Source organism: Lycorma delicatula, chromosome 5, assembly GCF_047948215.1.
Source record: "Lycorma delicatula isolate Av1 chromosome 5, ASM4794821v1, whole genome shotgun sequence".
In the NCBI taxonomy this organism is placed as follows: Eukaryota; Metazoa; Arthropoda; class Insecta; order Hemiptera; family Fulgoridae; genus Lycorma; species Lycorma delicatula.
This window is the reverse complement of record NC_134459.1, coordinates 3,732,610-3,755,649: the sequence shown is the minus strand read 5'-3', so window position 1 is coordinate 3,755,649 and position 23,040 is coordinate 3,732,610. Positions and strand designations below refer to the sequence as shown.

Genomic DNA, 23,040 nt, shown 5'->3' with positions numbered 1-23,040 from the left:
ACCAAAGAACACCGGTATCCACGATCTAGTATTCAAATCCGTGTAAAAATAACTGGCTTTACTAGGACTTGAACGCTGTAACTCTCGATTTCCAAATCAGCTGATTTGGGAAGACGCGTTAACCACTAGACCAACCCGGTGGGTAATATTAGTCAGCTGTACTTATTTAATTAGGTTATGGCTATTTAGAACACAATTTTAGAAATACCGAGAAAGTAACTCGACGGAAAAACCGTTTAAAAGAAATAATTTTTTCCTAATAAAATCAGAATCGGTTGATGTTATAATTTCAATGAAAATAATCATATTTCCATTGAGGTTATGTCGTTAGTTGCGCCAACAAAAGCTGAATAGTTCAAAAATAATTGGAAAAAAATCGAGCGCTTTCAACATTACGTTAGTGACGACAATCTTGACTAACCTTTAAAAATACAAATAGTTTTTTTTGTACTCTTGATCGCATAAAGTCGAAAGCGGATGGTTTTTTAATTTCTTTTTATTGATATCGGTACAGGTCGTCATATGTTTACGTTTATATATTTCTACTCGAACATAACAAACGTAATAAATTATGCGTAAATTTATCTTTCCTAAGTAGATACAGTCGGTGTCGGTTTCTTTATGTATGTATTTTTTTTCTTGTTTCTTGTTTAACCTCCGGGACCACCGTTAGGTATCGCTTCAGAGGATGAGATAAATGATTTGTATCGTGTGTGAAAAATGCCATGCCTGACCGGGATTCGAACCAGGCATCTTCAGATGAATGGCCGAGAAGCTACCACTCGCGCCACGGAGGCCGGCTATTTATATATTTAAAGCGTAACAATCTAACGATTTGAATAAAAATGTTTATTTAATCCCAACCGATTTCGTTTATTGTATTTTCAAGACTAATAAGAGTTTATAGATTTATTTTTTTTTTTTTGTCTTCAGTCATTTGATTGGTTTGATGCAGCTCTCCAAGATTCCCTATCTAGTTCTAGTCGTTTCATTTCAGTATAGCCTCTACATCCTACATCCCTAACAATTTGTTTTACATATTTCAAACGTGGACTGCCTACTCAATTTTTTCCTTCTACCTGTCCTTCCAATATTAAAGCGACTATTCCAGGATGCCTTAGTATGTGGTCTGTAAGTCTGTCTCTTCTTTTAACTATATTTTTCCAAACGCTTCTTTCGTCATCTATTTGCCGCAATACCTCTTCATTTGTCACTTTATCCACCCGTCTGATTTTTAACATTCTCCTATAGCACCGCATTTCAAAAGCTTCTAATCTTTTCTTCTCAGATACTCCGATCGTCCAAGTTTCACTTCCATATAAAGCGACGCTCCAAACATATACTTTCAAAAATCTTTTCCTGACATTTAAATTAATTTTTGATGTAAACAAATTATATTTCTTACTGAAGGCTCGTTTAGCTTGTGCTATTCGGCATTTTATATCGCTCCTGCTTCGTCCATCTTTAGTAATTCTACTTCCCAAATAACAAAATTCTTCTACCTCCATAATTTTTTCTCCTCCTATTTTCACATTCAGCGGTCCATCTTTGTTGTTTCTACTACATTTCATTACTTTTGTTTTGTTCTTGTTTATTTTCATTCGATAGTTCTTGCGTAGGACTTCATCTAGCATCGTAGCACCTTTATCTTTTCACCTTGTACTGTTACTCCGAATCTAAATTCTTCTTTAACATCATTAAAAAGTAACGGAGATAGGGAACATCCTTGTCGGACTCCCTTTCTTATTACGGCTTCTTTCTTATGTTTTTCAATTGTTACTGTTGCTGTTTGGTTCCTGTACATGTTAGCAATTGTTCTTCTATCTCTGTATTTGAACCCTAACTTTTTTTAAATGCTGAACATTTTATTCCAGTCTACGTTATCGAATGCCTTCTCTAGGTCTATAAACACCAAGTATATCGGTTTGTTTTTCTTTAATCTTCCTTTTACCATTAATCTGAGGCCTAAAATTGCTTCCCTTGTCCATATACTTTTCCTGAAACCAAATTGGTCTTCTCCTAACACTTCCTCCACTCTCCTCTCAATTCTTCTGTATAGAATTCTAGTTAAGATTTTTGATTCACGACTAGTTAAACTAATTGTTCTGTATTCTTCACATTTATCTGTTCCTGCTTTCTTTGGTATCATGACTATAACACTTTTTTTGAAGTCTGACGGAAATTCCCCTTTTTCATAAATATTACACACCAGTTTGTATAATTTGTTTATAGATTCTGGGCTCGAATCTTGGTTACGATTGACATTTTTCACTAAAAGAAAGCAGAATAGCTGCGACTGAGGGTATCCTTATGACAAGGGATGACTAAAACAAAAAAAAAAAACACGGAAAAAATAAATTACGCTATGTCTGCATTTACTGCGATAAATAAATATGTAATTTATTTTATTTTAATCGATGAATTTGGTTTATCGAAAGTTAAAAATTACGCTTCAGAATTTAGAAAGTGTATAGATTTTAGTTTGGTGACTGTATTTACTTAAACTTTTTAAATTTTTAAGTAGACGTACGATTAATGTAGATACGTGCCGAAAGAATTATTTTGAAGAGATGAGAATAAAATATATAATCTATTTCTTTTACAAAAAAGACCATTCTTCAGGCTATTCATCAGATGAATGGCATGAAGAGTGGGATGCAAATACACATAAGAAAAAGTTGACAAAAACGTCAAATTTTTCATTTAAAGCTACGACTTTCACATAATCTCGCATCACCATCAAACCATATATCAACTCCATTCTGAGATACCGCCCGAAAATTATTTTTTACCTTTAAGCGGTTTAAAATTTTTTTTTACTTATTTTTTAATTATTTATGCGATCGTCTTTCTTGATAAAATAATAAACAATAACCAAAAAGTAGGCGCCGGAATGTACCGATCGCTAGCGGAAAGTTCCGATTCGTTAGTATCAATTTCTAGAGTTAAATTTCTAATTTAACTTTCGTTATATCGATTTTCATCGTTCAAAAATAAGTATTTTTACACAACAGGTAATCGATTTTGTACACTATAATCCCATTCCGAGACGCCGCTCGCCAGGACAACCCGCCCCGAGGGCCTAGCTGCGAAGGTGTGCCGTAGGCACGCCCTGCAGGTAGTGCCTATATTAAAGGGGAAAGTACGGTCAACTTGTCAAAAATGGGGTACCGGATTTGTTTTGCCAATTTACGTTTTAGGTTCCCACTGGTTCATCTAGATCAAAAAAGCATATGTTTGTGAGCGCGTACAGTATGTACAGTCGCCGCCAAGTAACGTTAAGCTTGGAATGACGACGATCACTGCCTGACGTATCATGCATCATGTTTACGCTACTAACATTGGCGCCAATGTTTCGCAGGACAATAGTATAGCAGTGACGTGCGGGCTGATCATCCAAGCTCGCCGTTACGTGGCGGCTACTCTGCGTATTTGTGTCTCACTGCTTTTGACCTTATACCTCAGCATTGACCGAAACGATTTTCTTTAAATTCGGTTCAAATATTTCTTCATATGGGGAATTGATCGTATTAATTTTATTTTAAATTCGTTAAAGGGATGAGGGGATTTCGCCAAAAGCATTCCTAATTTTCTTCTCTGTTATTTAAAAGAAAACCTTATTAAAACAAATTTGTAATTCAATGCGTATATAAATAATTCAAACAATTAAAAAAAAAACCAACTACCCTTCTTAAAGTTGGAATTATTTTGCTCTACTTCCCTTCAGTTTAAATATTTTTTTCAATCGTTTTATGAAAGTTTATACTTCATATGTAGAGACAGATATGAAAGAAACGTCTACAATTTTTCAAAACTATAGACCCTGGACCTAAAATGCAGAAAAGGTTTTGAAAATTTTTTTCATTACTTTCTTTTTCAATTTTTTTCATTACTTTCATAAAAGATATACTTTATTGTTTCAAAATTATTAAACAATCCTCTTTTAAATTATTATTATTCTTTGTTAGAGATCACTTAAAAGTAGATTTTCCTAAGTCTTTCGCAAGCATAACGAAGTACTAAAATTAAAATCCTTTTTTGTTCGAAATTTGGTAATGTTGATGCTTAAATTTTATTTTGGTAATCTTGACTTGATCGGCGTAGCCGGAAATAAAAACACTTTTTTTTCGGTACTTTCTCGGCCTTTCATCCGGAGGTCCCGGGTTCAAATCATTTTCACACGCGTTACAAATCCTTCATCTTGTCCTTTGAAGCAATACCTAACGGTGGCCCCGGAGGTTAAAAAAAAGATAGTTTTCGGATTATGTGATTAACAATTATTTACAGAACGCAGACTTTTTCTCTTTACTGGTGGTTTCCGTACTATTACCATCAATAACATTCCCGTTTCGAAATAAACTATTTTCAGTATCTTATAAACAAAGAAGTATCTTTGGTATCTCGACAGGATGTTTTTCAGTATATTCATAAGAAACACCTTAATACTGTATGCAGTTATAATTAAAAATTAATTTTCAAAAATTAATATTATATTAGTCGATGGTTAAGTATTTTATTAAGTTATATTCGGATCGGATGTTTTATCTTTACTCCAGTATGTGTGTGTGTGTGTGTGTTGTTGTTGTTGTTTTCCGATAATACGTCTATCAACCTGTCTACGGCCTTTAGATCACACAACAAGTATACGTTGAACAGATATGTCACATTTCACTTTCAGTTATTTAATGCTGAAATTATTTTATAATATTACTCTTTATTTTGTCGAAGTATTATAATTGTTCATTTAATTTGAAAATAAAGCGCATCGTTAGTATTTATTACCGACGGTTATTATTATAAATAACTACAAAGTATATCCCAAATCAGAAGGCTTTATTGAAAATTATTTGAGCACGCTTTACGTACACTTTGAACGGAAATGTAGAAAATTGAGAGGATTATTTTTTTATCGTAAACATTTTTTAAACTAATATTAAACGAATCATCGACAGAGTAAAACTGTTACTATAAAAGAACATTTTTTAATTCCATTTTAAATAAATTAATGTATAGATATTTTTTAAACGGTTGATAATTTATAAAATAAAGGGGGGGGGGAGAGAAATTAGCAACGGAATCATTATAAGGCCCTATTTGTATACCATGTAAACGTGTTCATTTATGTTATCTGGTTTATTGAGGTGAATATAATTATTTTTAAAAAACAAGTGACCATTCGGACGTGGGGTTGGGGTTGTCAGGGGTCATTATTATTATTATTTTTTAATTATTTATTAGCGGGAATTTGTGATAGTTAATTTTCCTTTTATTATAAAATAATCCTCCTCTATGAATCATGAGACCTTGCCGTTGATGAGGGGGCTTGAGTGCTCAGGGATACAGAGTAGCTGGACCGAAGGTGCAACCATATCGGAGAGGTATCTGTTAAGAGCCAGACTAAGGAATAATTCCTGAAAGAGGGCAGCAGCTCTTTCAGTAGTTGTTAGGGGCGTAAGTCACAATGACTTAAACGGCCATATCAACATCACTCAGTCCTCTGAGTACTGCGCAGCTGAAAGCAATGGAAAACTACAGCTGTTTTTTTTTTCCAAGAAAATGTGGCTCTGCATTTTCAAAAGCAATAATGGAGGCGCCTTCCTTGGTAAAATATTCCGGAGGTAAAATAGTCCCCCGTTCGGATCTCCAGGTGGGGACTACTAAGGAAGGGGTCACCAGAAAAGTAAAAAATAACATTCTACGAGTCGGAGCGTGGAATGTTAGAAGCTTAAAAAAGGTTGGTAGGCTAGAGAATTTAAAAAGGGAAATGGATAGGGTAAACGTGGATATAGTAGGAATTAGTGAGGTTCGGTGGGAAGAGGAAGGCGACTTTTGGTCGGGTGACTTTAGAGTAATTAACTCAGCGTCAAATAATTGGCAGGCAGGAGTAGGTTTCGTGATGAACAAGAAAATAGGGAGGAGAGTGGAGTATTTCAAGACGCATAGCGATAGAGTCATTGTAATAAGGATAAATTCAAAACCTAAACCGACAATGATTGTTAACGTCTATATGCCTACAAGCGCCCATGATGATGATGAGGTAGAATGTGTATACGAAGAGATTGATGAAGCAATTAAACACGTAAAAGGAGATGAAAATTTAATAATAGTTGGAGATTGGAATGCAAGCATTGGAAAAGGCAAGGAAGGAAATATAGTGGGTGAATACGGGCTGGGCAAAAGGAATGAAAGAGGGGACCGACTTATAGAGTTTTGCACGAAGTATAATTTAGTAATTGCCAACACCCAATTTAAAAATCATAATAGAAGAATATACACTTGGAAAAAGCCAGGCGATACTGCAAGGTATCAGATAGATTATATCATGGTTAAGCAAAGATTTAGAAATCAACTCGTGGACTGCAAAACTTACCCTGGAGCAGACATTGATAGCGACCATAATTTGGTGATAATGAAATGTAGATTGGGGTTTAAAAACCTGAAGAAAAGGTGTCAGATGAATCGGTGGAATTTAGAGAAGCTTGAGGAAGAGGAGGTAAAGAAGATTTTTGAGGAGGACATCGCAAGAGGTCTGAGTAAAAAAGATAAGATAGAAAATGTAGAAGAAGAATGGGAGAATGTTAAAAAGGAAATTCTTAAATCAGCAGAAGCAAACTTAGGCGGAATAAAGAGAACTGGTAGAAAACCTTGGGTTTCAGACGATATATTGCAGCTGATGGATGAACGTAGAAAATATAAGAATGCTAGTGATGAAGAAAGTAAAAGGAACTATCGGAAATTAAGAAATGCTATAAACAGGAAGTGCAAACTGGCGAAAGAAGAGTGGATTGAAGAAAAGTGTTCAGAAGTGGAAAGAGAAATGAACATTGATAAAATAGACGGAGCATACAGGAAAGTTAAGGAAAATTTTGGGGTACATAAATTAAAATCTAATAATGTGTTAAACAAAGATGGTACACCTATATATAATACGAAAGGTAAAGTCGATAGATGGGTGGAATATATTGAAGAGTTATACGGAGGAAATGAATTAGAAAATGGTTTTATAGAGGAAGAAGAGGAAGTTGAGGAGGATGAAATGGGAGAAACAATACTGAGATCTGAATTTAAGAGAGCATTAAAAGATTTAAATGGCAGAAAGTCTCCTGGAATAGACGGAATACCTGTAGAATTACTGCGCAGTGCAGGGGAGGAGGCGATTGATAGATTATACAAACTGGTGTGTAATATTTATGAAAAAGGGGAATTTCCGTCAGACTTCAAAAAAAGTGTTATAGTAATGATACCAAAGAAATCAGGGGCAGATAAATGTGAAGAATACAGAACAATTAGTTTAACTAGTCATGCATCAAAAATCTTAACTAGAATTCTATACAGAAGAATTGAGAGGAGAGTGGAGGAAGTGTTAGGAGAAGACCAATTTGGTTTCAGGAAAAGTATAGGGACAAGGGAAGCAATTTTAGGCCTCAGATTAATAGTAGAAGGAAGATTAAAGAAAAACAAACCGACATACTTGGCGTTTATAGACCTAGAAAAGGCATTCGATAACGTAGACTGGAATAAAATGTTCAGCATTTTAAAAAAATTAGGGTTCAAATACAGAGATAGAAGAACAATTGCTAACATGTACAGGAACCAAACAGCAACAGTAGCAATTGAAGAACATAAGAAAGAAGCCATAATAAGAAAGGGAGTCCGACAAGGATGTTCTCTATCTCCGTTACTTTTTAATCTTTACATGGAACTAGCAGTTAATGATGTTAAAGAACAATTTAGATTCGGAGTAACAGTACAAGGTGAAAAGATAAAGATGCTACGATTTGCTGATGATATAGTAATTCTAGCCGAGAATAAAAAGGATTTAGAAGAAACAATGAACGGCATAGATGAAGTCCTACGCAAGAACTATCGCGTGAAAATAAACAAGAACAAAACAAAAGTAATGAAATGTAGTAGAAATAACAAAGATGGACCACTGAATGTGAAAATAGGAGGAGAAAAGATTATGGAGGTAGAAGAATTTTGTTATTTGGGAAGTAGAATTACTAAAGATGGACGAAGCAGGAGCGATATAAAATGCCGAATAGCACAAGCTAAACGAGCCTTCAGTAAGAAATATAAGTTGTTTACATCAAAAATTAATTTAAATGTCAGGAAAAGATTTTTGAAAGTGTATGTTTGGAGTGTCGCTTTATATTGAAGTGAAACTTGGACAATCGGAGTATCTGAGAAGAAAAGATTAGAAGCTTTTGAAATGCGGTGCTATAGGAGAATGTTAAAAATCAGATGGGTGGATAAAATGACAAATGAGGAGGTATTGCGGCAAATAGATGAAGAAAGAAGCATTTTGAAAAATATAGTTAAAAGAAGAGACAGACTTATAGGCCACATACTAAGGCATCCTGGAATAGTCGCTTTAATTTTGGAAGGACAGGTAGAAGGGAAAAATTGTGTAGGCAGGCCACGTTTGGAATATGTAAAACAAATTGTTAGGGATGTAGGATGTAGAGGGTATACTGAAATGAAACGACTAGCACTAGATAGGGAATCTTGGAGAGCTGCATCAAACCAGTCAAAGGACTGAAGACAAAAAAATAAAATATTTTTTTGTACTATGTATTAATTATGTATGTACTACACATAATATTTTTAATATTTATTTCAATATTTAATATTTTATTTTTAATGTTTTTGTACTATATGTTTGTCTTTTTTGTATATATATATATATATATATATATATATATATAATCTTTATTATTTTTTTATAAAATGTGTGATTTATGTATTATTTATTTTTCTATTTTCTATTATATGTAATCTGTAACTCAAAAGAACAGTCTAAATTTAGATGTATGCATGTATTAAAAGTTACCTTTACGTAAACTTTTTTTAAAATTAATTTAAGGTAAAATATCTAATTTTTATTTTACTGAAATTTAATATAATTTTATAAATTAACTATTTAATAAGGACATAAATAAATTGTTTATTGTATTTTTTTTTGTGTTGTACTGTGTAAATAACTTGTACTCAAATTACGTTAATAGCGGCGGGAACCTGCCTGATATTTTCAATATTATCGATAATGAAAATAGTATTATTATTGGTTCGGCTGACCGGGTAAAGGAAACAGATTTGACCCGTAATTGCGAAAAAAATCAAAATGTTCGTAAAAGAAATTTATGTCCGATCTGATTCCTCCGTGAAATTATTTTTTTTTTTACCCTAATAATTACGAAGTATTAAAAGTATAATTGAGATAAAAAGTCAAAATTCGTAGTAAAAAGGTTAGGTTCCAGTCGACCCTCTTGACCGTATAGTTTTTATTATCGATCATACTGAGCGATTATTACTAGTACTTATTGTTACTTTAACATATTGTATAAACGTACAAAAATATTTTAAAATTCTGAAGTCCGGGACTCTCTTTCTCTTAAAGTTTCCTTATTGTTTACATTAATACTAAATATTCTATTCAGTCATGAAAATTAAAAGTTTAAAAAATTATTATTTATGTTTGAATCCTATTCAGCTCCCTTGTTTTTTTTGGGGGAGGGGTTAAATGTTTATTTTCTGGAGTAATTATTTACTTCAATAAGTCGGCTCGGTTTTGTGCAGTGTTATTCAACAAAGCTAAAAATTTACGGATATTAAAAAAAAATTACGAGTTCGAATAGCTATTATTATAGCGAAGGGGCCGATACGATACCCATAAGTATATCTGATCCCATCGGGTCGATACCCGATGGGGTCGAAAATTGCCAAAGTTGGGATACGTGTAGCCGGATTTTATGCCGAATTTCAGTTTTTTTTTTCAACAGATTTTAGAGGTACGAGAAAAACAGTTTAGGAGTGGTGTTGAGATGCTCATCCTTAAATCCTATCGACTAAAATGTTGAAATTTTAAATAAGTTGATTTTCTGAAACGATGAAAGTTAAACTTTCATCGTACTAAACCTCAATTTTATACGATTACTAAAAACAAGTAAAAATAGCAAAAACTTCCTCCTATTTCTCTTTTTTAATTTCGTCAAAATTTTAATGCTAACGGTGTTCTCATATGTTAAATTTTTGGATAACCTATATCGAATCCAGTACGACGTTAATCAAAATACAGGCCGACACAGGTTGTCATTACACAGGTATTTACATTCGTACGTACATGTTTCGGAAATTTATGTAATTTTTTTTTGTGTTATGGATTAAGCGTCGACGCGTCAAAATTTGCAAAATCTTGGTATTCAAGATTTTGACCGATAGCTGTATTTTCCCTTGGTAGTTATATTTATTCTGCTGCAGCAGCGATAGAGCTCTAGTTAAGAATGTAAAATTACAAACGTTTTTCTATCAAATAAATAAATTAATTCGTTAAAATTATTTTTTGGTTAATCGACATTTAGGTGTATTATTATATTATTATTTTTTTAAATATTTCTTTACCCCCCATAAAATATGGTTAACGCAAAGAATACATGATACATGACCGATGTATGATCCATAATACCTATTTGATCTATGACAGTGTCATCTGGACTAGTTAAAAATAATTAGATCGTTACAGAAATTTAATTTAGAAGTAAAATCGCTTTTATTTTTTTAAAATAATATAATTTCTAATATAGTATTTTTAAATACCTTTGAAAAAATAAAACGTGGAATACCAAAAAATTGAAATTACCTGAAAATTTTGAAAAAAAAAAGAATTAATAAAATGTAAAAATTACGTACACAATTAATTATAGTATAAATAAAAAAAAGAGACGACATTTTTTTCTTATGATAAATATATAGATTGTCAAAGTTATAATTTATCAATTTTATTTGCTTTTTCACATCAAACTGAGTTTTTTTAAATTTTCTTAGAAAAATAGTGTATCTATACGTTATTGAATAGCATCTGTAATTACTTTTTATTGGCCACCATATAAATTATATTTCGTAGTAATTAGTACACCGTTTTTCTGACAACTAGTAATTTATTAATGTTTTGATAATAAAATTAATAAATTGTGTGTAGTTGTATAAATAGTAATGCTATCGAACTCGTAAATTCAGTCGCAGTTGTGAAATTGATTTATTACTGCAAGCGTATATTGTTTATTTATTATTTTTTGTTTAATAATTTGACCGAACATAGTGAAAAAGTTCTGCGGTAATAACATCTCATCGTCGTTTTCGTTACTTTATTTATGCGTTCACCTACCAACAGATTTAGAAATATCGGATTCGTAAATCTTGGAAGGAGGTATGTTCTTTTAATAAAATTAATAAAACAGATTATCCGACTAAAAAATTAGTCGCAGTAAAAAATAATTATTTTTAAATTCGAAGACGTGTATTTCGTTAAAATACTCTTTCGAGAATTTATAAGTATCAAAAGTGATACTTATGATAAATTGATTTCTGTTATTTTTTACTTAGTAATATGTTCGAATCCGGGACGTTTCGCTTTTTTCTATTTAAAAAAAAAATAATATATATATTTTTTTTAATTATTCATATAAATATTGAAACAGTATGTTTGGCTGATTGAAGAAAACAGTGATTTCTTCAACAGGTTTTTTATTAACAGCCTGGCGTAGAATTATCTTGAAAATTGGTAATTTTAGGATCGACTTATACCTTTTGTCAGATTACTTGCGTTCTTTTTGATTACGGCTTATGAATTCATCGAGAAAAATTAACGAATGTATTTTCACAACAAGGTTTTTTTTAACAAAAAAAAAAAACATTACAGAGAAAATTCTACTGCCTAATTGAAGTAAGTTTATAAGATATCGCGTTACAGTAATATAGGGACTTAATTTGCCGTTTTACATTATTTTTCCGATCTTCTTAAGGCCATGACCTATCTAAAATACTTGAAGTAAAAGAGGCATCAGTATTTTTTCTGATATGTTTCATAATGCGTTATCTTTAAAAAAAAGAACCGGCAATTCATTTTTTAAAAAACTTTCTGCCGATATTCGGTTAATTCATTATACATTTAAATCCATCTTGATTATATTTAAAGCTTTAAATATTAATTCTTGAAGCCAAGACGCTCAATAAAAAAACCGATAACCAAAGTTTTTAATACTGCGTTAGTCGCGATTTTGAAAAATATGTTTTCGACTTTTTGAAAATTTGGGGGCTTATGACTCAAGTCAAGCGGCTTATGACTGTTTTATATATACGTACAGGCGCTTTTTAACGATTAAACTATTCACTAAAATTGATTTTAAATAAATTATAATCAAAATCTAAAACGTTATTTCGAATATAAAAAAAGATTGTGAGCTGCCTATTAGAGGAAGGGTATTAAGTTATTTTAATGACATTATTGTTTAATAAAAAACTTGTCGGCATTTAAAAATTTGAAATTGTGAGAAAATATTTTTTTCATTATTGGCGCTCCCATACTCGAGCGGAAATATACGGGTAAAATTAATTTTTAAGAAACTGTTCCTAAAGTTTCGATAATAAAATTGAAAAAAGAACTGTTTAAAAGCTTTTTAAAAATACAAAGACACAACCGTAATTCTAAATAAACGAAGTTATAATTTTCCAGGAAAGGATGTTGGCTAATTTTTTTTTTAAAGAAATATTAGAATAAGACCTACCAAAAGATTAAGGTTTTTACATTTTAAATGCGACTGGTAAGTTCCCAGGTGGATTTAAATTTTTAAAAGATTAAAAAATAATTGTTTTTAATTAAAAAATCTTTTTGTCAGCGCAAACTATTAGAGGTTTGAAGGTTATCGATGTAGAAAATATATATGCAAAAACTCCCATTAACTCCTTTTCTGAGGCCAGGTAGAGCTAATATATATACAGGGTCATTCACGGGAACCGGATGTTTTTAAAATAATCATAAAAAATTGAATATTTACTTTAAAAAAGTTTTATCGGTACTGAAACACTTGTTAAATCAAAGCATTTGTTACTTACTCGTGAACGAAAAATTATGTCCGGCAAGTGATGTCAATTTTGGGCAATACATTGTTGTAGCCTTTCACGGTAACCGGCCTCAATTCTTTGCAGCATGTCTACATCAATCTGGGTGACGCGACGACGAATTGCGATCTTTAGGTCCCCAATGTACGCGGTTTATTGCCGTACACACGCGATTTCAGGAACCCCCACAAAAAAAATCACAACTACTCAAGTCGGGGGACCGACCGGGCCAAGAATGTCGCTGAATCTGGAAACGATCCGTCCTGGAAACAAGTTACGGAGAACAGCCATCGTTGCCCTCGCTGTGTGCCCTGTAGCTCCATCCTGCTGGAATAACACATTTTGAAAATCGATTCCCCGATTTCGTAACTCAGGGATGAAAAACGTATTCAACATCGCAACGTAACAATCAGCTGTTACAGTTACGGCGGCGTCATTTTCTTCAAAAAAATACGGTCCAATAACACCGACCTTTCCTATTGCACACCAGACAGTCACCTTTGGGCTATGAAGTGGTCTCTCGTGAAGCCGATGTGAGTTTCTTTCTGCCCGATACCTGCAATTCTGTTTGTTGACGAAGTCATTCAGATGAAAATGGGCTTCGTCACTCATTAACAATAACAAATTTTCATTTTTTTTTAAAAACGGTAAGCATTTGTCGACAAAATTGTAATCGCTGCGTGAAATCTTGCTCGTTTAACTGCTGCACTACGGCTATCTTGTAAGGATGAAAATGCAGGTCTGTAAGCAGAATTCGTCTTACTGTACTTGTGCTCATTTGAAGCCTCTGAATAGAGCGGCGTGGGCTTCTGACAACGGCTTCCCATACTCGTTCGATGTTCTCCGGAGTGCTAGCAGTTCGTCGGGACCCGGTGGTTTTTCTTCAATATTGAACTGCTTGTTCGAAGGTTGTTTACCCGTCGCAATATTGTGTTACGAGAAGGAACGCTTACATTTTACGATGAATATTAAACTGGCGGCGGAAATCTCGCTGAACAGCAGTTACGGATTCGTCATTTCGCACAAAACTATCATACGCGTACAGGCGTTGGTCTAGCGTCCACGGCTCCATTTCAACGACTAAAATGTAAATGCTATGAACAAAGGAAACGTCAGACACTAGCCACGTGCCCCTCCCACCATGAACGTCCGAGTACAACCCACTTCAAAAACGTGAAAACCGTGAATGACTCTGTATATATATATATATACAGATAATACAGATATACAGATATATATACAAAAAATAATTTTTTTTGAAAATGGGATGAACATTCAATAACAGTTTTTATTAATTTATGATCTTGATAAAAAAAACTTCATCTTTTGTAAGGAAGGACCCCAGTAAAGATGTAAAGATTTTAAATTTTATTTCGGCTAAAACTCCCCCACCCCCTTTTCCCAATTTTTGGAAAAATTTAATACATTCTTCCCCTTAAAGGTAGTTTAAAGGTAGTACCTGTCTCCCGTGTTTGAAGAAAAACGGTCAACGGGTTCCAGAATTATAAGACCAAATACAGGCCGATGTACGTACGTTTATAGGCATAAACTTCCTACAAAAATACATTTTTTGAACTTGACAGCATCGTCATGAAAAACGTTTTCGCAGATTATTTACAATCTATTTAAATTTACTTTTTTTTTCTAAAAAAAAAATTTTTTAATCACTTCTTAATGTACAAAACTTTAAAAAATCCGAAATATTTTTTTAGATTTTTTTGAGCGATTTACATACTTTACCGTTATTCTTGTACAGGCATATATCGTTATAGCCGGGAAAATTATATTTTTAATGCTATTTTGAACGTTTTTTCATCCCTACAATTTTTTTTTTTAATATATCTGGAAGATGTATTAATAGAGCGTCCGTATTTAATTAGAATAATTTATTACGTTATTTACATTATTTATTAATCCTGCCATTACTCCATAGATTTTGATTATGACGTCTTCATTATGTTTTAAGACTAAAAATGTTACATACATTACTGTTTTATACATATGTACAAATTTGAAACCGTAGTAGACCCAGCAGTTTAAAAATATACGTATGTAAATTTATTTGATATTTAACGATTTAACGGTCAAATAATAATATTTTAAATCTTAAAAATAACTTGTTAATTAAAACAGGATGATATGCCTAAAAAAACGATCCCTTTTATAATTTACGTATCGTAATAAAACCGGGAAAAACTGCTGCGTTTAATTTATTGTTGTTCTGCTGAACAATAGGAGTTAAAGCGTATAACCGGATGATATTCTATAATCTATAAGACTGTAATACTCTATAACGGATGATACTCTATAAGTTATTAACATATTTATCCTATGATGAATACTTGTCGATGATAATGCATTGAAATTTAAAGTTAACGTTTTTATTTAATGTATCGTTTTATTGATTTATATGTTTACGAATCAGTTACTTTATGTTTTATTCACAAATGTTTGATAAGGTTTCTCTCTCTCACTCTCTCTCTCTCTCTCTCTGTGTGTGTGTGTGTGCGCGCGCGCGCATGCATGCATATATATATATATATATAAATTCGGAAAGTATTAGTTTTCTTATTTAAAAAATACCGATAAAATCTATACCAACAACAAAAAGGTACCCTTATGACAACGAAAATTATCCCCTAATGGATAAACGATAGACGAAAAATCTGAATCTTGATGAAATTAAGAAAAGGCGTAAAGAGAAACGAAGTAGAGCTAAGGCTTTATGGATACGGGAAAATCATTACATTTTTTTTAATTCTTAAGCTTTCCGACCGATGATATTTTCCACGAAAACATTTTGAATATCAGAATGATGGTGAAAAAATATAATAAATAGATCTTTATTATTCGTTTACGTATGTTGTATAAACTTTCATTTAAAAATCTTCCGATTATATTACCTGGAAAACATTACTACAGGGCTACCGAAGGAAGTTTCTCTACAAAATAGTAAATAAATAGAATTACCGAAATCTGTTCGTTCGGTCTACAACCAATTTTTTTTTTTTAAATAATAAAGGGAATTAAAAACCATTCTTCGTTTTTGTGGTCTATTAAAGAAGAACTTTAGAAAAGACTTCTTACACAAAACTCGTACGTTTTGCGCCATTAATCGTTTTCGCTAATACTAGATTAATAGATTTGTAACACGGCGATGGTCTCAGAAGTAAAATCTTTTTTTTAAGAAACTAAATAAATAATTTGCGTTTAAATTTTTCATCTCGGGAATGGCCAACAGAAGTCTATACTAAACTTACACTTCGTTTACACGTCATACATATCACCCTCATCTCATCGGGCCACGGCGGTTGCTTGTTCTTCACTAGTTGAACAGATTGCGACGTACACATTAGGAAAATAATAAAATTTTATATAGATAAATCGATCGCAGCTGAGCGGTAGCGTTTCGGCCTTTCATCCGGGGGTCCCGGCTTTGAATCCCGATCAGGCACGGCATTCTTCATTCGCTACAAAATTTCATTATCATATTCCCGCGTATAAGCTTCTGTGTAAACTACTGCGGTGAATTAATTCGATAAAAAACTATCGAATAAGACTTTAAAGTTCTTTCGTGCGATCGAAAACGATTTTAAAAGTAAATATTATTTTCTTATACATTTACTTCTTTAAGCTACTGCAGGTTAGGTTCCGATGAAATATTTGTTTTCTTTAATAATGATTTTTTCAGAAATGTTTTTATCGCTATTATTATTATTTTGTGAAATAATTGTTTGGATTTAATTACAAGTAAATATTTTTTTTTTGTAGATGCCGTGGTTGTTATGAAATGAGCGGTAAGCAATGGGCAGGAAGAATAGTAGCTGTAGTACAACTGGCTTGTTGGTGTTCAGTCAGCGGGCTACTGCTAAAACGAGGGATCTCCAATCTTACCATGGTAATTTTTTTCGTTCTAATAGCTGATGCGAATAAAAAGTAATTACTTTCGCTTGTTATTTCTTAAGTATTTTCTTGGAACGAGGTGAATACAAATAGTAATTAATATAATTTTTCTTTATTCAGGATTTTTTTTCACAAGTACCGATCTGTATTAGTATTTCTCTAAAAGAAACCGAATAAAAGACGATATTTATTTATAAAGTAATACTGGTTCTTTTTTGAGGCAGCGTCGGATCACTACTACTTGCTGTCCTACTTCACACTGAATTTTACTCTTCATGTCATTGTTGCGTTTAAAAACAATCAAAATAAAGAATATATATATATATATATATATATATATATATATATATATATATATATATATATATATAATGAGCGAGAAATTGCTTACCTTGTATTCAAATACTCAAATTTATTTCAATAGGTGATTGAATTGAAGATTACCTTATACCATACTCAACTTTAACGTAATGTATTAAACTTGAATGTTACTCCTAACACGTTTTAAAATCTTTTGTATGTCATTTATATATATATATTTTTTTTATTAAATGCTATAAATTTTAATGCAAATACAGAGAGTACAATAACATAAAAAAGATACAATAGTAATACAAAGGAAATATTTTCATACTTATACATAATTATTTAAACATATACTAAATTATAAATAGCATAATAATATTATGTTATTATATATATATATATATATATATATATATACATATATATTATTTAACATGTATATTTATATATATATGTTATTTTTTTCAAGTGTAATAATGCATTGATTCCCAAAGAAATAAGTTCATTAATTGTTTTAATCTTTCGGTTCCAGTTTTTTCTTATAGCTGCGATGTATTTAAAGTACTAGAGTTAAAAAATATACTAGTTAATAATGACGTACAATAAATATGTACAAACTGATGTGATGTGTTATATCAGGTGTAGAGGGTCTAAAAGACTACCTCCGATAAAGTCCATTAGGGCTAGGAACGGAGGGGATGTTGTGGCGACCGGGATCGCACGAGGCAGGTATCTTCCCTTACGAGGGTCAGGATAAACTGTTGTCATCGTTTCCCAAATTGATCTCAATATCTTCAATAATAATTTCATACAACCTGTCGGCTTCCTATGCTTTTTCTTCTTTAATTAAATGTCAAATAATTTTTCCAAGCGTTTGCATCTACTCTGTTAATACCTTCTATCGATAGATTTTTTACATAACTTAAACGATGAGTTATTCCCGATGTAGCCTTTGACTTGTGCCCGTATCAATTCTGTCAGGTTGAAATTGCAATGATGTGGAGGAGGAAGACGCAACACGACACGATTTTTTAATTTTGCTATTTCATCTATTTTATTATGAATATATTTTTGTTTAAATGATTTTACCGATCTTACAAGTTCTTCATTTAACATGTCATCCGTGTACGCGGTTTTCTTCGATTTTGACTATTCGGCAGTTTCCGATTTTCGGGTCGAAGCGTTCGGAAATTTTCCAGTTTCCAAGCAGTGGTACGGTGCGTTATTCATTACTATGACGGATCCTTCATCAACGATTTCGACAATTTTTTTAAACCGCTGCGTGCAATTGTCACCGTTCATTTCATTGTGATTCTCATGGGAAGATCTGGGTTCAAATACCCATAAACCACTATTCATAATTCCATTTTCACTACATGCGTTACTATTAATCGTTTACCTTTTGCAGCCGGGGTTTTCACCCCGGTTTACAAACGTTTCATAAAAGCGTTCCTTACGCTTTTTATTTCTTTATCCACCCGTACTTTTTCCCGTAAATGTCCCGCATTAATCCAAATTTCCTGTAGATAATAAAATGTCTTATATGAAAGAATATCTATGAAATAATATGTTCGTCATCGATCAATAAAGAATTATTATTTTTTTTGAGATGAAACAGAAATTCGTTGATTTTAAACACGATGTAATGCACTTCTAGAAAAATTCGGCAGTTCAGAATCTGTGTTTACGGCATTTAATATTGTTCAAGTTAGGAAGCTCTGATCATTTTATTTAAATAAAACGAGTGAAATCTTTTTCTGGTATCGGTTTTAGTAAAATCATCCAACTTTTCAATCGTTTTCACAAGCTTTCGAGTCTGTTTTAGAGCTAACATTTTTACGGTCGATTTTGTGTTTCTTTATTATATTAAAAATTTTTTTCGCTAAGACTACTTGCTTTCCGAGCAGTGTCTCTTACTGCACTTTCAGGGTTATCTTTTTTAAGGTTACGTTTACGTCACTGTTTTTTTTTCGGAGTTGGTTAAGAGTTTTCTCGGTTTTGTTTCACGACAGAATCGCTCATTGTTAAAACCCGATCGGCACAAAAACACAGGATAAATTAAAATTAATGAAAATAACACTGAATAAAAGCGTTATAAAAATGAAGTATAAAATCCTATCTACTCTACAGACTGAAATACCTTCTTTCAATGAACCAAATAATGGTGTGAAGCGTTACAAAATGATGTTATCGTTATTAAATATCAATAACAGCGATTCAAAACAAATTTAATTGCTTTTCACCGGGATGCCACAGCGCTTGACAAGTGATAATTTACATCGCATTATTATTCGCGTAAAACAATAATCGTACTTGCACGTGGGAACGACAAAATGATTTAGCCGTAACTACAGAGGTATAACTCACACATGTTGAATTCATATTTATATCTGCTGCACCGTTTCGTGACACAAGGATTAGTTACTGGATGCACGTTAGGTTGCATAAGCTGTGCAAGCGATCTAACAGACACAAAGTGCATCGCCATATTCAAGGTAAATAAGGATCTTATAAATGGCTTGCTAGTAAATGAAAAGTGAACTGATTTCCCGTTGGCATCTTTACAGAGTTAAATGTGCGGTTACTTGTTAGCATAACAAGCCCCTTCATAAATCCAAGTGTTATTCAGTACCCTTACCCTTCGCAATGCGGTGTTCTGCCCGGTGGCGTCTTATACCATCACGCTGTCTCCATCCATTTCTCTCCCAAGCCTTTCCCTTTGCCTCCTTGCAGTTAATAATTTTCATCTCTCCTATTACCTCCGTTTTTCTTTCTCGCTTCATTTCTTCTTCTGTTGACCCTTTTAATGCGGTTGTCAAGATTCCACTCTCTCTAACCTCACGTCCTACCCGGTTTCCTTTTCTTTTGAGTACTTCCCGAGTAAGTGCTCTTTCTCCTTTAATCCTGTCCATCGCTTCCTCATTCTTCACTTTATTCGCCCGTCTTACTTCCGCATCCTTTTCCGCACGCACATCTCAAAAATCTCAGTCCAGTCCCTCTTTCTTTCTCTCGTCGTCCGTCTTTCGCTTCCGTACAAGATATTCCCGTATGCAGTATTCGGCTAACCTCTTTCTTAACTTAAAAGTCCAGACTTTTACCGCGTAATGATTTCCTCTTTTTACTGAAGACTTTCTTTGGCGTCGTTATCCTTCCTTTTATTTCCGTTGTGGATATTCATTCCTCTGTCACCGTAATCTGCAAACATATGTAGTTTTTAATTTTTCTTTCGCTTGTCCTTACCCCTAAATTATCTTTGTTGTTTACTTTTATCGGTTAATTTTCCTGTACGTCTTATTTTTTTTAATTTCATACTCTTTCATTTCTTCATCCACAGTATTACAAATGTCATTACTGTGTTCATCATAGGAAACTACTTTATAGTTTACATTGCTGCTTTCAATAAAAGATATCCTGATTTGTGTTGCTTTTCATCATTTCACTTTAAGAAATCTTAAGATTGTTAAGAATGAAAATTATACTCAGATAGACACTGTAAAGCAAATAATGATCGTATACCTTTCCTATATTTATTTGCGAAACAAGATACGGTTTATAATCTCTCCTTAGTAAGAAAACAGTTTTTACGTGACATTAATCTGCAGAAATAACGAGTGTTTTCGAAAAAATGATTAATTTTTATTCGATAAATCGTTCTTCAATTACTAATAATAATATTATTTTTTTACAGCAGGAGCAGATGATTGGACGACCGGCTCGAGGTTTTACAGCCGGTGTAATAATGGTATCTGTTTCTTGCATAATGCTGTTGCTAAGTCCGACTTTTCTTCTTATGAAGCTGGTCGATATGAGACGACGTCGACGAATTTTATTGCAGGTAGATGCATAACTACTGTTATACTAACGTACGTATAAGATGTTAATACGTAATTTACGGGATCAAAACAAAACAGTATTTGATACATTTTTTATAAATAAATTTTATATATATTTCGGTATATTTGCAGGAAATAAAAACCGGTACAAATGTATTTTTTTTACAGTCGTCAGAACGCGGTGTTTCTTGAATTTGTTTTTATAAAAATGATTGCTCGCAATAAAATTCTTAAGGAATTAGTTACGGAGTAATACATAATTTAACAAAAGTAGTATTTATAAAGATAGAGTTATTTTAAAAAAAACACCATCGATTATTTGAACTTTGAAAATTGAAATTTGAAAAGTACTTCTTACAAAATTTCGTCGAGTGGCTGTTAAACTTAGCTATTACATTTAATAAAAATACCTCCGTTCGTTTTTGAATTTATGAACTTCCACAAACAAACGGAACATAATTTTTACAGGAACGGTTTCTTTAGTTTTGGATGAAAAATCATTTTCTGAATAGGGGAAAATGGTTTCTTAACATTCTGTATATTTCAAAATAAATTTTATATTGAATCCGGCTTCGCTCGGACACAAAGTCACTTCCCCTCCTACTGAAATCAACAAACAAATTTTATTTATATTTTTTCTTTCCATTACCTCTCAAATAGGTAATGAAAATATGAATTAGGGAAATTAGTTGAAGGAAAACGAAATTAGACGATGAAAACAATAGTTTCTGTTAAAATACTAAGCTTATTCTGTTGTTTTTTTTGGGTTGAAAGATTATTAAAAAAGGAACCGGTTAGATAATTCAAAAGCTTAACGGTCGATAGCTTTTCGAGTTTTTTGCCATTTTGGTATACGCAATTCTTCCTCGATAAATGGTCTATAGAATGGTGTAAACCGTATAAAAATCCGTCCAATGGTTCTCGAGTTGTAAGTCATCGAACAGGAAAATTGTAGTTTTATAATTGCTCAGATTGAACCGCGTAACGTTTCTCAAGATCGATGTTCATTTAGATCCGGATATGTAGTAATGATTTATTTTTCATACGTATTTACGTGTACATATAAGTTCACTCCGACAATTTTTTTCGGCTACACTTTTCTATTTAACTGTAACATAAAGTTTAATGATATTTTTATCGGTTCGTAGGTGTGTGTTTTACCCCTGCGGTTGCGTGTATTATGTTTTCCTTTTCTCAACATATCTTATTTTTCTGTATTTCCATTCATTAACAGAGCTCTGCAAACTCCCATATAAGAATTAATCTTAAAATATGTTTCTTATTAATTCGTACTTTATTATGAAAAAAAATGAAGCTTAAAGTAATTCGGACTTTTTAAAATGTTAAAAAAAATTCATTAATCAAAAGGAAAGTATTTTGTTGTATATTATTATCAGCTGTTACGTTCCATTATTGCCGTCGGGGACTGCTACCTAGCGAGGGCTAGAGTCTCCACGGCAAGTTTGGTCAGGCGATCTGAACCCATGTCCTACGTCATAATGCCGCAGGGATTGGTCATTAAGGGGTAGCGAATTATTCATTCGGCGCTCGAATCTGATCCAAGGCGGTCACGTCATACTCTTAGTCCGGATGGACTCCATTCTTTGTCCGGATGAACGTCAGTTTTAATGTTGTATTTCATTTTATATTTTTTATTTTTACATATCAAGTTATACTTTATGCTACAAGTCATTTCATTAACTGTCAAGACGATCATTAAACCGTTATTCAACAAGCAACAAGGCGTTGTCTTCATTCATCACCTATGGAAATACAGTTCAACCTCGTTCTAAACTCTACTACAACGTGTTAACGGTCTTCAGGCGAGGTCGTTCATAACATCAGCTTTAAACTACAAATTTTAATTAAAATTAGAGATCTTCTTTAAAATAGAAAAATTGGTTTTTACAAACTAATTGTTTGGTTTATACAAGTCTTGACAACTACTTATCCGATTTATAAAGGACATTATTTTTCATACGTATTTACTCCTTGCAGTACCAGAAAGCTAAGCCTTGTGGAAATTCTGAAGGAAAACCTTTCAGATCTTTTAATTACTCGTGACTTAAATTTTATAAAAGTTTTTTGAATTCGTGGATTT

The 23,040-nt window shown here is 32.5% G+C and overlaps 1 protein-coding gene across 1 annotated transcript in view; it reads left to right on the top strand.

The window, feature by feature from the left end:
• The window catches only part of LOC142324669 (uncharacterized), a 538,037-nt gene that overhangs the window by 62,454 nt on the left and 452,543 nt on the right, over positions 1–23,040 (top strand). Inside the window, exons 3-4 of the mRNA XM_075365546.1 lie at positions 16,669–16,795; positions 20,795–20,941. Of these exons, the coding sequence (XP_075221661.1) occupies positions 16,702–16,795; positions 20,795–20,941 (241 nt within the window). The 5' untranslated portion in view covers positions 16,669–16,701. The remainder of the gene's footprint in view (positions 1–16,668; positions 16,796–20,794; positions 20,942–23,040) is intronic.